This window comes from Hemiscyllium ocellatum, chromosome 13 (assembly GCF_020745735.1).
Source record: "Hemiscyllium ocellatum isolate sHemOce1 chromosome 13, sHemOce1.pat.X.cur, whole genome shotgun sequence".
Taxonomy (NCBI): domain Eukaryota; kingdom Metazoa; phylum Chordata; class Chondrichthyes; order Orectolobiformes; family Hemiscylliidae; genus Hemiscyllium; species Hemiscyllium ocellatum.
The window spans coordinates 33,474,040-33,489,162 of NC_083413.1; the positions used below are offsets into that span (position 1 = coordinate 33,474,040).

The following is a 15,123-nucleotide window of genomic DNA, read 5'->3' on the forward strand; positions in this document are numbered from 1 at the left end:
TGTGGAAAAGAAAATGGAAGATATAGACTGTAGGGAAATAGATAGTGACATCTTGCAAAATGTCCAGATTACAGAGGAGGAAGTGCTAAATGTCTTGAAACAGTTAAAGGTGGATAAATCCCCAGGACCTGATCAGTTGTACCCGAGAACTCTGGGAAGCTAGAGAAGTGATTGCTGGGCCTCTTGCTGAGATATTTGTATCATTGATAGTCACAGGTGAGGTGCTGGAAGACTGGAGGTTGGCAAACATGGTGCCACTGTTCAAGAAGAGCGGTAAAGACAAGCCAGGGAACTATAGGCCGGTGAACCTGATCTTGGTGGTGGACAAGTTGTTGGAGTGAATCCTGAGGGACAGGATATACATGTATTTGTAAAGGCAAGGACTGATTCGGTATAGTCAACATGGCTTTGTGCGTGGAAAATCATGTCTCACAAACTTGATTGAGTTTTTTGAAGAAGTAACAAAGAAGATTGATGAGGGCAGAGCAGTAGATGTAATCTATATGGACTTCAGTAAGGCGTTCAACAAGGTTCCCCAAGGAAGACTGATTAGCAAGCTTAGATCTCATGGAACGCAGGGAGAACTAGCCATTTGGATACAGAACTGGCTCAAAGGTGGAGACAGAGGGTGGTGGTGGAGGGTTGTTTTTCAGATCGGAGGCCTGTGACCAGTGGAGTGCCACAAGGATCGGTGCTGGGCCCTCTACTTTTTGTCATTTACATAAATGATTTGGATGCGAGCATAAGAGGCACAGTAGTAAGTTTGCAGATGACACCAAAATTGGAGGTGTAGTGGGCAGCGAAGAGGGTCACCTCAGATTACAATAGGATCTGGACCAGATGGGCCAATGGACAGAGAAGTGGCAGATGGAGTTTAATTCAGATAAATGTGTTGTGCTGCATTTTGGGAAAGCAAATCTTAGCAGGATTTATACACTTAATGGTAAGGTCCTAGGGAGTGTTGCTGAACAAAGAGACCTTGGAGTGCAGGTTATAGCTTCTTGAAAGTGGAGTCGCAGGTAGATAGGATAGTGAAGAAGGTGTTTGGTATGCTTTCCTTTATTGGTCAGAGTATTGAGTACAGGAGAAAATGTGTTGCTGGTTAAAGCATAGCAGGTTAGGCAGCATCCAAGGAATAGAAAATTCGACGTTTCGGGCATAAGCCCTTCATCAGGCTTATGCCCGAAACGTCGAATTTTCTATTCCTTGGACGCTGCCTAACCTGCTGTGCTTTAACCAGCAACACATTTTCAGCTGTGATCTCCAGCATCTGCAGACCTCATTTTTTACCTATTGAGTACAGGAGTTGGGAGGTCATGTTGTGGCTGAACAGGACATTGGTTAGGCCACTGTTGCAATATTGCGTACAATTCTGGTCTCCTTCCTATCGGAAAGGTGTTGTGAAACTTGAAAGGGTTCAGAAAAGGGCCGGGGAGTCCAGAACTAGAGGGCACAGGTTTAGGGTGAGAGAGGAAAGATATAAAAGAGACCTAAGAGGCAACGTTTTCACACAGAGGGTGGTACGTGTATGGAATGAGCTGCCAGAGGATGTAGCGGAGGCTGGTACAATTGCAACTTTTAAGAGGCATTTGGATGGGTATATGAATCGGAAGGGTTAGGAGGGATATGGGCTGGGTGCTGGCAGGTGGGACTAGATTGGGTTGGGATATCTGATCGGCATGGACGGGTTGGACCAAAGGGTCTGTTTCCATGCTGTACTCTATGACTAAACCAAAATTGATTTGTTAATATTGAAGAAAATGGTTGTAGTTTAGAAGAAGATATAGTTGGGTTGTTCAGATCAGCAGATCAGTGGCAGATGGTATTGAACCCTGACAAGTGTGAGGTGACGCATTTTGAAAGAAGAAATAAGATGAGGGAGTACCTAATGAATGACAGGACACTGGGTAGCTTAGAGGAACAGAGGGATCTTGGGGTATTTATTCACAAATCCCTGAAATTGGCAGAGCAAGTGAATAGGATAGCTAAGGATGAATAAGGCACACTTGCTTTCATCAGTTGTGGCATGAAGTATAAGAGTAAGGAGGTAATGCTGGAGTTGTACAGACCTTTGACTAGGCCACAGCTGGAGTACTGTATGCAGTTCTGATCACCTCACTACAGGAAGGATGAGACAGCACTGGAGGGGGTATAGAGGAGGTTCATCAGGATGTTGCCTGGAATGTAAAACTTGAGCCTTAAGGAGAAACTAGATCGGCTTGGATTAGAGTCATAGAGATGTACAGCAAACAGACCCTTCAGGTCAATTCATCCATGCTGACCAGATAGCCTAAATTAATATAGTCCCTAGCGAGTTTTGAGAAGATTTGTAGCTCAGGTTGATGTTCTGGATGTAGGTTTGCACGCTGAGCTGGAAGGTTCGGTTTCAGACATTTCGTCACCATACTGAGTAACATCATCAGCGCGCCTCCGGATGAAGCATTGGTGGTATGGCCCGCTTTTTATTTATGTGTTTTGGTTTCCTTGGGTCGGTGATGTCATAATCACCACAGGAAATTACATCACCACTGGAAATGGCATCACCAACGCAAGGAAATCTTTACATAAATAAAAAGCGGGCTCACTGACGATGTTACCTAGTATGGTGAAGAAACGTCTGAAACTGAACCTTCCAGCGAGTAAACCTGCATCCATAATCTAGTCCCATTTGCCAGCAACTGGCCCATATTCCTCTAAAACCTTCCTATTTATATACTCATCCAGATGCCTTTTCTGGCAGCTCATTCCATACACACCATCCTCTGTGTGAAAAAGTTACCCCTGAGGACCCTTTCAAATCTTTTCCCTCCCACCCCAAACCTATGCTCTCTAGTTCTGGACTCTCCCACCCAAGTGAAAAGACCTTTTCTATTTACCCTATCTCTGCCCCTCATGATTTAATAAATCTCTATAAGGTCACCCCCGGCATCTGACACTCCAGGGAAAACAATCCCAGCTATTCAACCTCTATTTATAGTTCAGAACCTCCAACCCTGGCAACATCCTTGTAAATCTTTTCTGAACACTTTCAAGTTTCACAACATCTTTCCTATGAGAGGGAGACCAGAATTGCACATCCAAACGTGACCTAACCAATGTTTTATACAGCTGCAACATGACCTCCCAGCTCTTATGCTCAATGCACCGACCAATAAAGGAAAGTAGAAAAGACCGAGGGGTACATGATTGAGGTGTATAAGATTATGAGTATAGATAGGGTGCAAAAGGGGCAGTTGTGATCCCTCTGGTTGAGGGGTCAATCACGAGAGAACACAGTTTTATATGAATGGGCAGGAGTTTCAAAGGGTATTCAGTAAAAACCTTTTTCACTCAGCGGTTGGTGGGAATGTAGAATGGTCTGCTCGGGAAGGTAGTAGAGGTTGGAAATCTTACAAATACTTTAAAAATACTTGGATGTACACTTGAAACATTCGAGGATATGGGACAAATGTAGGAAATTAGGATTAGTGCACCTTTACTGGTGGTTATGGTGGTTATGGTGGTGCAGACTTGATGAGCTAAAGGGCCTTTTCTGCACTGTATGGATCTATGGAACAAGTCAGGTTTCATTCTGGGATGTAGCTGAGATTTAACAAAGCTGGGCTAAAGTGAGTACTGCAGATGCTGGAGATTAGAGTCAATAGTGCGGTGCTGGAAATGCACAGCAGGTCAGGCGGCATCCAAGAAGCAGGAAAATCAATGTCAGGATGCTGCCTGACCTGCTGTGCTTTTTCAGCACCACACTTTTAACTATAACACAGCTGTTTTAAGTGTGTTTTGCAAGCACAGTCAGTGCAAGGTGCTGTGAAAATGCAAATATCCCATCCTTCCATTTTTGCAAATATTACCTGCCCACCCGTTGCAGTGTTTGTGGATCCAGTATTGGACCTTAGTCACAACAGTGGAATAGCAGAAAATCATCTTGATCCCAAGAGACTACCTAAGAAAACGACTAAGAATTTGAAAAGAACAGAGGAATTTTTAAGCACACATTGACAGGTTGACAAGGTGGTTAAGAATACAGATAGGATACTTTCCCTCATTAATCCTTCCTGAAACACTCTTATCCCCCATTATCTTCTCTAACTCATGAACTTGGAATCAGTCCTTGGAATCAGCAGAAAGGTAACACCTACTCCGACATTCCTGATGAACCCGTTCAGATCAGTTTTCCCTCGTGTGAATCTAAGGAAAGTGATAGGACTAGACAGAGGACTAGGCTGTGCACTCACAGCACGAGCAGATCAACTGGCAGAGGTCTTCTCAGACATCTTCAACCTCTCCCTGCAGCAGGCCACTGTCCCTGCCTGTTTCAAGAGGGTCGACATCATCCCTGTGCCTAAGAAGGCTTGTGCAGCATGTCTCAATGATTACCATCCAGTGGCCCTAACTTCAGTGGTCATGAAGTGCTTTGAAAGGCTGGTCATGGCATTAATCAACTCCAGCCTCCTCACTACTCTTGACCACTCCAATTTGCCTATCAGACTAACAGATCCACGTCAGATGCCATATCACTTACCCTTCACTCCTCCCTAGAACATCTTGACACTAAGGGCTATGTAAGAAACCTACTCATTGACTACAGTTCAGCCTTCAACACTATTATCCCCTTGAGACTGATTAGTAAACTTAGTTAACTCAGACCAAGCCCCACTCTCACAATCAGTGAAGACGAGGGACAATATTTCATTGTCACCAACACTCAACACTGGAGCCCCCCCCAAGGTTGCGTACTCAGCCCCCTACTGTACTCACTGTATAGCCAGGATTGCGTCACTAAATACCAGACTAATGCCATTTACAAATTCGCTGATGATACCACCATAGTCAGTCAAATCTCAGATGGTGACAAAACAGACTACAGACGAGAGGTGGAAGACCGGGTAAAATGGTGCACTGAGAACAACTTAGTTCTCAATACCGGCAAAACCAAGGAACTCATTATTGACTTTCAGCAGGATGTTACTCATGCCCCCCCTGCACATTAACAGCACAGAGCTGGAACGAGTGGAGAGTGTCAACCACCTGGGAGTGGTCATCCACAAGCTTTCTTGGACTCTTCATGTGGATGCACCTGTTACAAAGGCCCAACAATGTCTCTTCTTCCTCAGGCAGCTGACGCATAACGACGAATACCCTTGCCAACTTTTATAGGTGTGCTAATGAGAGCATTCTGTCTGGATGTGTCACTACTTGGTATGGCAACTCTACCATTCAAGATCGGAGAAGCTCAGAGAGTGGTGAACCTGGCCCAGACAATCACAAAGGCCAACCTCTCATCTATAGAATCCATCCACCAGGCCCACTGTCAAGGAAAGGCCACCAGCATTCTTAAAGATCCATCCCACCCTGGCAACGATTTTCTACAACCTGTACCATTGGGAAGAAGGTACAGAAGCCTGAACACACGCACTAGCTGGTTTCGAAACAGTTTCTACCCTACTGCTATTAGAAAACTGAATGGACTCACAAACTCTTAACATTCGCCTGTACCTGTGTTTTTATTTTTGCTGCTGCTTACCTATTATTTACCATCTATGCTACTTAACTATGTGATCTACCTGTATTGCTTGCAAGACAAAGCTTTGCACTGTGCCTCGGTACACGTGACAATAAGTTCGATTCAAATTCAAATTCAGTTTGCGTTCAAGTCCCACTTCATGACTTGAGCATAGAAAAAAAAATTTAGCCTGACATCCTAGTGCAGTCCTGAGGGAGAACTGTATTGTCAGAAGTGAAGTCCTTGTGTTGGATCACACACAAATGCAAGTTTCCCTCCAAGTCACACACTAGCCTACGTAGCCATTCCTTCATTATTATCAGTTTAACATCCTGGAACCCTTCCTAACAGCAATAACTGAAACATATGGCCTGTAGATGTTTAAGAAAGCGTCTTACTCTGGAACAGGCAAAAAAATACAACCCAGAATAGATGCCTGGGAGAGAAGTTCATTGTGCGCAAACTCAGAAGGAACTAGCAGCAGGGAGGAAATGCGCATGCGGCGACTGGAGGCTAATGGTGGCCAGTGCGCAGGCGTGTGTTGTGCCTCTGACACTGGATGAAATGTCTGCTGGGCTTCACCTATCTGCTCAATGTGGTAACTCTCACTTCATCTCAACTAACTTCTGGAGGCAGTATGCCAGTGAGTCTGGTCAGCGGGAATTGAATTGCTCCTGAATATGAACAGGGATCTCATGCGCCAGTCGGTGGGTTATCACGGGCCTGCCTTGTTATCCCTTTTGAAAAGTGAACAATACGAGAACCCAGACATCCAGAGCATTTCGACCGAGTTCCTGAAAACAGCGATTCATCACAGGTATACGGTCACGGTTTAATTAACCTTCACCATCCTCTCTCCTACTTCAGCCAGCAGTGTTGCAGGGAATGCTGTCAATCATAACTCAACTGCAACAAAAAGTGCTAATCATCCAAAATGAACCCCTGTAGGCCTGAGTCTGTTTATTTTGTCCCTGTTTGTTGGAAGGAGTTATCATGGTCGCGCAGCATCAATTTTACTTCGTGAACGTCTTTGCGATCGTCCACAGCTGTTCGTATATCTCCTAGTCCTGTTGGATTAATGACATTTTTAAATTTTTTACAATATTACCTATTACAGTGAATGACGGTCTACTGGAATAGATTTCGAGTCAACACTATATCGTCATAAACTTAGCTCTCGTTATTTTGCCGCTGCGTTTTTGCCGTGAAGTTGGCCTGCATGTAGGAAAATTGTATTTTTTTTCCCTCGGGGTGAACTAATATTTAAGAAAAAAACGCATCGTACGGAAAGGGCTGTGTGCCACAATTGGAAGGTTGACATGTGTCGAGAAGGTATTTTCTAATCAGAGTGTACCAGAGTTGTTATGGAACAGACAGGAATTGAACCTGGGCCTCCTGTCTCGAACATAGAAACTTTAGCACCATGTATTCTTTGTGATTATTTGGGACCTCTTGCTTTAATCATGTGTTTAAACAGACTCAGTAAACCAGAGATTGACGATAATATGTTTAGAAAGTGAAATAATGTTGATATTTGACCAGAGCTATCATAATACATACTGATTTGGTAAGTTCAATGTTGCCAAAGCTGTGCCAGAACATGCTACTCTCTCATTAGGTGGACAAATGGTAGTGATTTAACCTAAGAATCACTGTGCCTCAATAGGTGGGAATTGAGAGGGATAGTACTTGAGGGTAACCTCAGTTGGGGTAGGAATTGAACCTGGAGAAAGCGAGAACTGCAGTTGGTGGAGATCAAAGTCGAAAGTGTGGTGCTGGAAAAGCACAGCAGGTCGAGCAGCATCCGAGGAGCAGGAGAATCGATGTTTCGGCCATAAGCCCTTCATCAGAAATGGTAGACATAAGCCCTTCATTAAGAATTCTGATGAAGGGCATATGCCCAAAGCATCAATTCTTCTGCTCCTTGGATACTGCTTGACCTGCTGTGCTTTTCCAGCACCACACTCGGCTGGGAATTAAACCTATGCTGTTGGCTTCATTACATTGTAAACCAGCTGTCTAGCTAAGTAGCCCCTCTGTCTTTCTTTCTCTTGCACTCAGTAGTTAAATTCTGTTTTATTCTTAAGATTTAAAATGGTAGAGGAACTAGTGGTAGGGTTAATAACCTGTATATGACAAAGGAAATACTTTCATTTTGATCAAAACACATTGGGATGGCAGGCCAAGTGATGGTGTCACAATTGCAGCATGTGGGATCTCCTGGATACTTATGTGATCGAGGGCACAAACAGCTATAGTTTGCAGCATGAGCGGCTTTGGCTCGGAGTTTGAGCCAAAGTGGCAAAATTACGGAGCAGTTGTTTTGGTCAAGGAAAAGAGTGTGACAATAAGTGAGGCAGATGAAGGGATCTGGTGTGCAGGAACTTCATCCTTTGCAATTATCCAACATGTTTGAGGCTCTTGGATGAGTAAAGGCTGCAGAGTGGTTGAGCTAACTGACCATGGCACTGAGCTACAGCGATCAATTGAAGTGGGGGTGTAAAAATGATGAAGGGCTTATGCCCGAAACGTCGAATTTCCTATTCCTTGGATGCTGCCTGACCTGCTGTGCTTTAACCAGCAACACATTTTCAGCTGTGATCTCCAGCATCTGCAGACCTCATTTTTTACCCGTGTAAAAAGGAATGTATGTTTGTGGCAGTCAGTAGTGTAAGGTGGATTGACTGCTACTGCTTTCTGCAATGAGGAGAAAAGTAGAGGATAATCATATGATTTTAATCTGTATATGGACTAGAAATACAGCAAAAGAGTCTTGTGAAGCGTTCATAGATTTTGGGATATGTTCTGGAATCAAACAGAGCCACTATTCTTGACGAGGTATCGTACAAGATATGATTAATTAATGTTCTTGTAGAGAAGGTGCCCTAAAGCAGCAGCAATCATAACATGATTGAATTATACATTCAGTTTAAGTGAGAAGATTGGATGCAATGACTCATATTTCAACCTTAAAGGCAAATGTAGGGATATGAAAGCAGAGCTGGCTAAAGTTACCCAGCAAATTGGGTTCATGTTCAAACCAGTGCAGGAGCAGGTATTTAAGGGGCTATTTCAGAATTCACAGAACAGTTATCGTGAATGAGAAAAAAATTATAAGGGAAGGACCCACCATTCTTTATTCTAGTCTCCCGTTTCTGCCTGTCTCTGCACACAATCTTTAGAGCACTCATTAATCCAAGGTTGTGGATGTGAATTGGAAAAAATCTAATATTTGCTCATGCTTCGGGTAATGTTCCTTCTCTGTCCAGATGTTTGATTTGTGTTTGCATCTAGGACATGAAATACACAACTGTTATTATTACGGCATGAGAGTTGCTTCAAGTTCTGTTTCTAACATCACACTGCACAGTCATTTTGTTAACATTGTAGTACCTAAGCATTAGTTATCAGTAGTTTGAGAGTGAAAGCTGCATCTTGTTCTGCACCCCGATATCACCGAATGCTTTTTGCATCTTTACACAATTTTCATGTGTGTTGATTGGTGCATCTCTGCTGCAGCTCATCTTATCAGGATCTGGTTGAAGTCTTTTTACAGTCAGTATATTCACTTGCAATTCTTTTTGCCATCGAACCTCAAGTTCATGTGATGAGCTGTCCCAATGAGTCGCATTAGATTCTGTTTGTGGCTTGCGCTGGCTTCTTTCTCAAATTTCCGATTTGATAAATTATTAGATTATTTACAATTACTAACACTCCAGGAGGATCATTGACTATTTCATTCTGTCTGCATAGATACTCTTGAAGCACTAGAAATACCAAATGAAATGTGCAATATTTTCCTTTAGTTATTCAGACTGGGTTTCTTGCAGTTGGAGCATCACTGCTCTCATGCTGGACATGTTTATTTTTCCTTCATTTGTAAGCCTGTACTTTAGTCTTGATTTTCTGTTGGACCATTTGAAAATTATTCGTGTTAGGCCTGGACTTCCTTCATCATAATGCAAAGCTTTATTCATTCTTACGTTAGTACAGTCTTGCTGATGCTTGACAAGCTCTTGTATGTATCATAAGTTTTCTTATGTGTTTCTCTTGTTGTAGCAGATATTCTCTTCTAGTTGGAACCCAGACTCATGACTATTATATCACTAAGATCATAGGGTCATAGAGCATGGAAACAGATCATTTAGTCCAACCAGTCCAAGCCAGACATAATCCCAAACTCATCTAGTCCCACCTGCATGCTCCTGACCCATATTCCTCCAACTCTTTCCTATTTATGTACTTATCCAAATGTCTTTTAAAATTTGTAATTGTGCTTACATCCATCACTTCCTTAGGAAGTTCACTCCACAGGCAAACCACCCTCTGTGTAAGAACAGAATTGCCCCATGTCTTTTTAAAATCTCTGTCCTCGCCTTAAAAATCTTTCAATTGCCAAACTTTGCAACACTCCTCTAGATGTCTGTGCAGTCAATGTTCTCCCTCTCTTCCTCAACTCTTGTGTTAAATATGAACTATTTGTGAGTAACATGAATAGAACATTCAAAATTGGACAAAAGAGCTCAAACTCAGAGTGGCACTAGGCAATGCTATTAAAGAAAAAACACTTCCAAACAAATCTTATGACACTTGATATTAAAAGGTCCATTACCTTACTGACATTAAAGTGAAAGCATGAAAGGGAGTAAAATTTTGGTATGCAGTTCAGATGGAGAAGTGTGATTGACACCTGGGGAAAAATCCTTGACTTTGTGTTCTTGCAAATTCCCTTTCCTTTTAAAAAATCCTTGCACACATTGTCTCCCAAATCTGACACAAACCACATCCTTTGACTTTGACTATGATGACTTAAGCTTCCTAATCTTTGACAGCATTCGCTGACACAGTTGATCTCATGATCTTTCTGTAAAACTGTGTCTGGTCCCATTCTCACGATTACATTCATGGCCACAAAATTACCTGTAATGAATTCTTTCTTTTGACTCCCCCAAAATCCATCTTTTTCTCCCTCCTGTTTTTCATCTGTATGCTATCTATCATCCAAAGGCATGGTTTCAGTCCCCAGATGAATGCTTGCAACAGGTAACAGCTCTCAGTCATTCTGCTGGACATGCAGCCTTGCGTGAGTTGATGCTTCCATTAATAACGCACCAGAAACATACATAGAGCCATAGAGTCAGAGGGATGTACAGCACGGAAACAGATCCTTCAGTCAAACTTGTCCATGCTGACCAGATATCCTAAATTAATCTAGTCCCATTTTTCAGCAATTGGCCCATATCCTTCTAAACCCTTCCTGTTCATTTACCCATCCAGATGCCTCTTAAATGTTGTAATTGTACCAACCTATGCCCTCTAGTTCTGGACTAACCCACCATGGGAAAATACCTTGTCTATTGACCCTGTCCATGCCCCTTATAATTTTATAAACCTCTATAAGGTCACCCCTCAGTGTCCAACACTCCAGGGAAAATTGCTACAGCCTATTCAGCCTTCTCACTATAGCTCAAACCTTCCAACCCTGGCAACATCCTTGTAAATCTTTTCTGAACCCTTTCAAGTTTTACAACATCCTTCTGATAGGAGGGAGACAGAACTGCATACAGTATTCCAAAAGTGGCCTATCCAATGTTCTGTACAGCTGCAATGTGAATTCCCAACTCCTGTACTCAATACACTGACCAATAAAGGAAAGCATAGCAAATGCCTTATTCACTATCCTATCTACCTGCGACTCCACTTTTAAAGAACGATGATTCTGCACTCCAAGATCTATTTGTTCAGCAAGACTTCCCAGGTCCTTACCGTTAAGTGTATAACTCGTGCCTTGACCTGCCTTTCCAAACCACAGCACCTCACACCTATTTAAATTAAACTTCTGCTGATCTTCGGTCAGGTAACCCATCTGATCAAGATCCTATTGTACACTGAGGTAACCCTCTTCGCTGTCCATTACACCTCCAATTTTGGTGTCGTCTGCAAACTTACTTAGTATACCTACTATGTTCGCATCCAACTCATTTACATAAATGACAAAAAGCAGTGGACCGAGCACCGCTGGTCACAAGCCTCCAGTCCGAAAGGCAACCCTCCACCACCACACTCGTCTTATACCTTCAAAGCAGTTCTGTATCCATATCATTAGCTCTCCCTGTATCTCATGTGATCTAACCTTGCTAACCAGTCTATTATGAGGAACCTTGTCGAGCTCCTGACTAAAGTCAATGTAGATCATGTTCATCCCTCTGCCTTCATCAATCCTCTTTGTTGCTTCTTCGATCAATTCAATCAAGTTAGTGAGACGTGATTTCCCAGGCACAAAGCCATGTTGACTATCAGTAATCAGTCCTTGCCTTTCCAAATACATGTAAATCCTGTCTCTTGGGGTTCCCTCCAACAACCTGCCCACCCTCAATGTCAAGCTCACCGGTCTGTATTTCCTTGTGTTTTCCTTACCACCTTTCCTAAATAATGGCACCACATTAGCCAACCACCAGTCTTCAGGCACCACACCTGTGACTATCAGTGATACAAATATCTCAGCTAGGGGCCCAACATTCACTTCCCTAGCTTCCCACAGAATTCTCAGGTACACCTGACTAGGTCCCGAGGATTTATCCACCTTTATGCATTTTATGACATTCAGCACCACCAGCTCTGTAAATGAACATTTTTCACATCGATTTCCCCACCTTCTATATCTTCCATGTCCTTCTGTACAGTAAACACTGATTCAAAATACTCATTTAGTATCCCCATCTCCTGCGGTTCCACACAAAGGCTGTCTTTGAGGGGCCTTAATTTCTCCTGAGGTACCCTTTTGTCCTTAATGTATTTATAAAATCCCTTTGGATTCTCCTTTACCCTATTTGCCAAAGCTGTCTCCTGTCTCCTTTTTGCCGCGCCCCCCACCCCCCCGATTCCCCTCTTAAGTATACTCCTACTGCCTTTATACTCTTCGAAGGATTCACTCGATCTATCCTGTCTATACCAAACATATGCTTCCTTTTCTTTCTTAACCAAAACCTCAATTTCTCTAGTCATCCAGCCTTCCCTACACCTACCAGCCTTGCCTGTCACCCAAACAGAAACGTACTGTCTCTGGACTCTCGTTATCCTATTTTTGAAGGCTTTCTATTTTCCAGCTATCCCTTTACCTGTGAACATCTGCCCCTCCAATCAACCTTTGAAAGTTCTTGATTAATACTGTCAAAATTGGCCTTCCTCCTGTTTAAAACTTCAACTTTTAGATCTGGTCTATCCTTTTCCATCAATATTTTAAAAATAGAATTATGATCACTGGCAAAGTGCTCCCTCACTGACATCTCAGTCACTTGCCTTGCCTTATTTCCAAAAGTAGGTCAGGTTTTGCAACTTCTGTAGTAGGTACAACCACATACTGAATCAAAAAAATCTTCTTGTACATACCTAACAAATTCCTCTCCATCTAAATCTTAACATTGTGGCAGTCCCAATCTTTGTTTGGAAAGTTAAAATCCCCTACCATAACTGCCCTAGTGAGGACAGCACGGAACAGGCTGATGTGTTTGAACAGTTTGATGTTAAGAAGGAGGATATGCTGAAAAGCTTGGAAAACATAAAAAAGTTAAGTCCCCTAGGCAAGAGGGGATTTGCTGAAGGTTACGACAGGAAGGGAAAGAAGAGATTGGTGATGATCTTTGCATCCACACTGTCCACTGGAATTGTGCCAGATGATTGGAGGGTGGCAAATGTTATTCCCTTATTCATTAAAGGGAATTGGAATAATCCTGGAAATTACAGGCCTGTCAGTTTATGTCTATGGTGGGCAAATTATTGGAGAGGATTCTGACAGACAGGATTTATTTTACTTGGAAAACCATAGTGATAAGAGATAGTCAACATGGCTTTGTGAGGGGTAGGTAATGCCTCACAAGCCTTATTGAATTCTTGAGGATGTGACAAAACAGATTGATGTAGATAAACTTTAGCAAGGTGTTTGATAAGGTCCCTCATGGTAGGTTCATTTAGAAGTAAGGAGGCATGGGAAATTTGGCTGTCTGAATACAGAACGGCTGGCCCGTACAAGACAGGGGGTGGGTAGGAGATGAAAATTCAGCTTGGAGCTTGGTGACCAGTGGTGTTCTGCAGGGATTTGTTCTTGGACCTCTGCTGTTTGTGAGTTTTATAAATGACTTGGATGAGGAAGTAGAAGGGTGGGTTAGTAGGTTTGCCAATGACACAAAGGTTGGTGGAGTGGAGGGCTGTTATAGGTTTCAAGGGATGTTGACAGGATGCAGAACTGGGCAGATAAGTGGCAGATGAAGTTCAACCTGGAAAAGTGTCAAGTGATTTGTTTTGGAAGGTCAAATTTGAATGCAGGGTTAAAGGCAGAATTCTTGGCAGTGTAGAAGGACAGAGGAATCTTGGGGTCTACGTCCATAGATCCTTCAAAGTTGCCACCCAAGTTGTGAGGGTTGTTAGGAAAGTGTATAGTGTGTTGGCTTTCATTAGCAGAAGGATTGAGTTTAAGAGCTGCAAGTTAATGCTGCAGCTCTATACTGAGCCCTGGCGAGACCACACTTGGAATAGTATGTTTGGTTCTGGTCGCTTTATTATAGGAATGATGTGGAAGCTTTAGACAGGGTGGAAAAGAGATTTATCAGGATGCTGCCTGGACTGGACGGCATGCCTTATGAAGAGAGGTTGAGGGAGCTGAGGCTTTTCTCATTGGAGCGAAGAAGGGTGAGAGGCAACTTGATAGAGCTGTACAATATAATGAGAGTCATGACTTGGAGGCGCAGTGTTGGACTGAGGTGTACAAAGTTAAAAATCACACAACACCAGGTTATTGTCCAACAGGTTTATTTGGAAACACTGGCTTTCAGAGCGCTGCTCCTTTGTCAGGTGGTTGTGGAGTATAAGATCGTAGGTCACAGAATTTATAGCAAATGTTTACAGTGTGATGTAACTGAAATTATATATTGAAAAAGACCTGGATTGTTTGTTAAGTCTCTCATCTTTTAGAATAGGCATATTTGTTTCAGATTTTGTATATATGAATTCCAGAACTTTCTTAAAGTTACATTCTCAAATGAACTTTAACAATAGGTGCCATGTTGGCCTAGATAATGCATGGAAGGTTTGAGGTGCCCTGTGTGAGGCTGTCTGTGCTCCAATGTTCAGACTGATTCTAATCTAAAAAAGGGATGTACAGAACTTTGCATAGATTCGTGCAGTTTTTGAGCAAAGTAATTCTGCAAGTATAAATTCACCCCACAAACTCATATGTGTGTGTGCACATGTGGATGTGTGCACAATCATCAACAGACAGAACAGTTCCCTCCCAGTCGGAGAACACTTTAGCAGTGCGGGACATTCAACCTCGGACCTTCGGGTGACCATCCTCCAAGGTGGACTTTAGGACAGGCCACAATGCAAATGGCCGAGCAGAGGCTGATAGCCAAGTTCGGTACCCATGAGGATGACCTCAACCGGGACCGTGGGTTCATGTCACACTACAGGTGACCCCACTGCACAACAGACAGACGGATGGACACACAGACAGACACACACACACACACACACACACACACACACACACACACACACACTATACAGTCATGCAGACAATCTCTCTTTTATATGCTCACACATGAACTCCCACACTCTCACATGCACCC

At 43.0% G+C, this 15,123-nt stretch overlaps 1 protein-coding gene across 2 annotated transcripts in view; it reads left to right on the forward strand.

The window, feature by feature from the left end:
* The first annotated feature begins 6,012 nt into the window (after positions 1-6,012).
* The window catches only part of ttc14 (tetratricopeptide repeat domain 14), a 63,078-nt gene continuing 53,967 nt past the window's right edge, over positions 6,013-15,123 (forward strand). Inside the window, exon 1 of one of the 2 annotated variants that reach the window (XM_060834732.1) lies at positions 6,013-6,317. In XM_060834732.1, coding sequence (XP_060690715.1) covers positions 6,181-6,317 — 137 coding nt within the window. In that variant the 5' untranslated portion in view covers positions 6,013-6,180. The remainder of the gene's footprint in view (positions 6,318-15,123) is intronic. The other variant, XM_060834733.1, reaches the window with a different exon arrangement.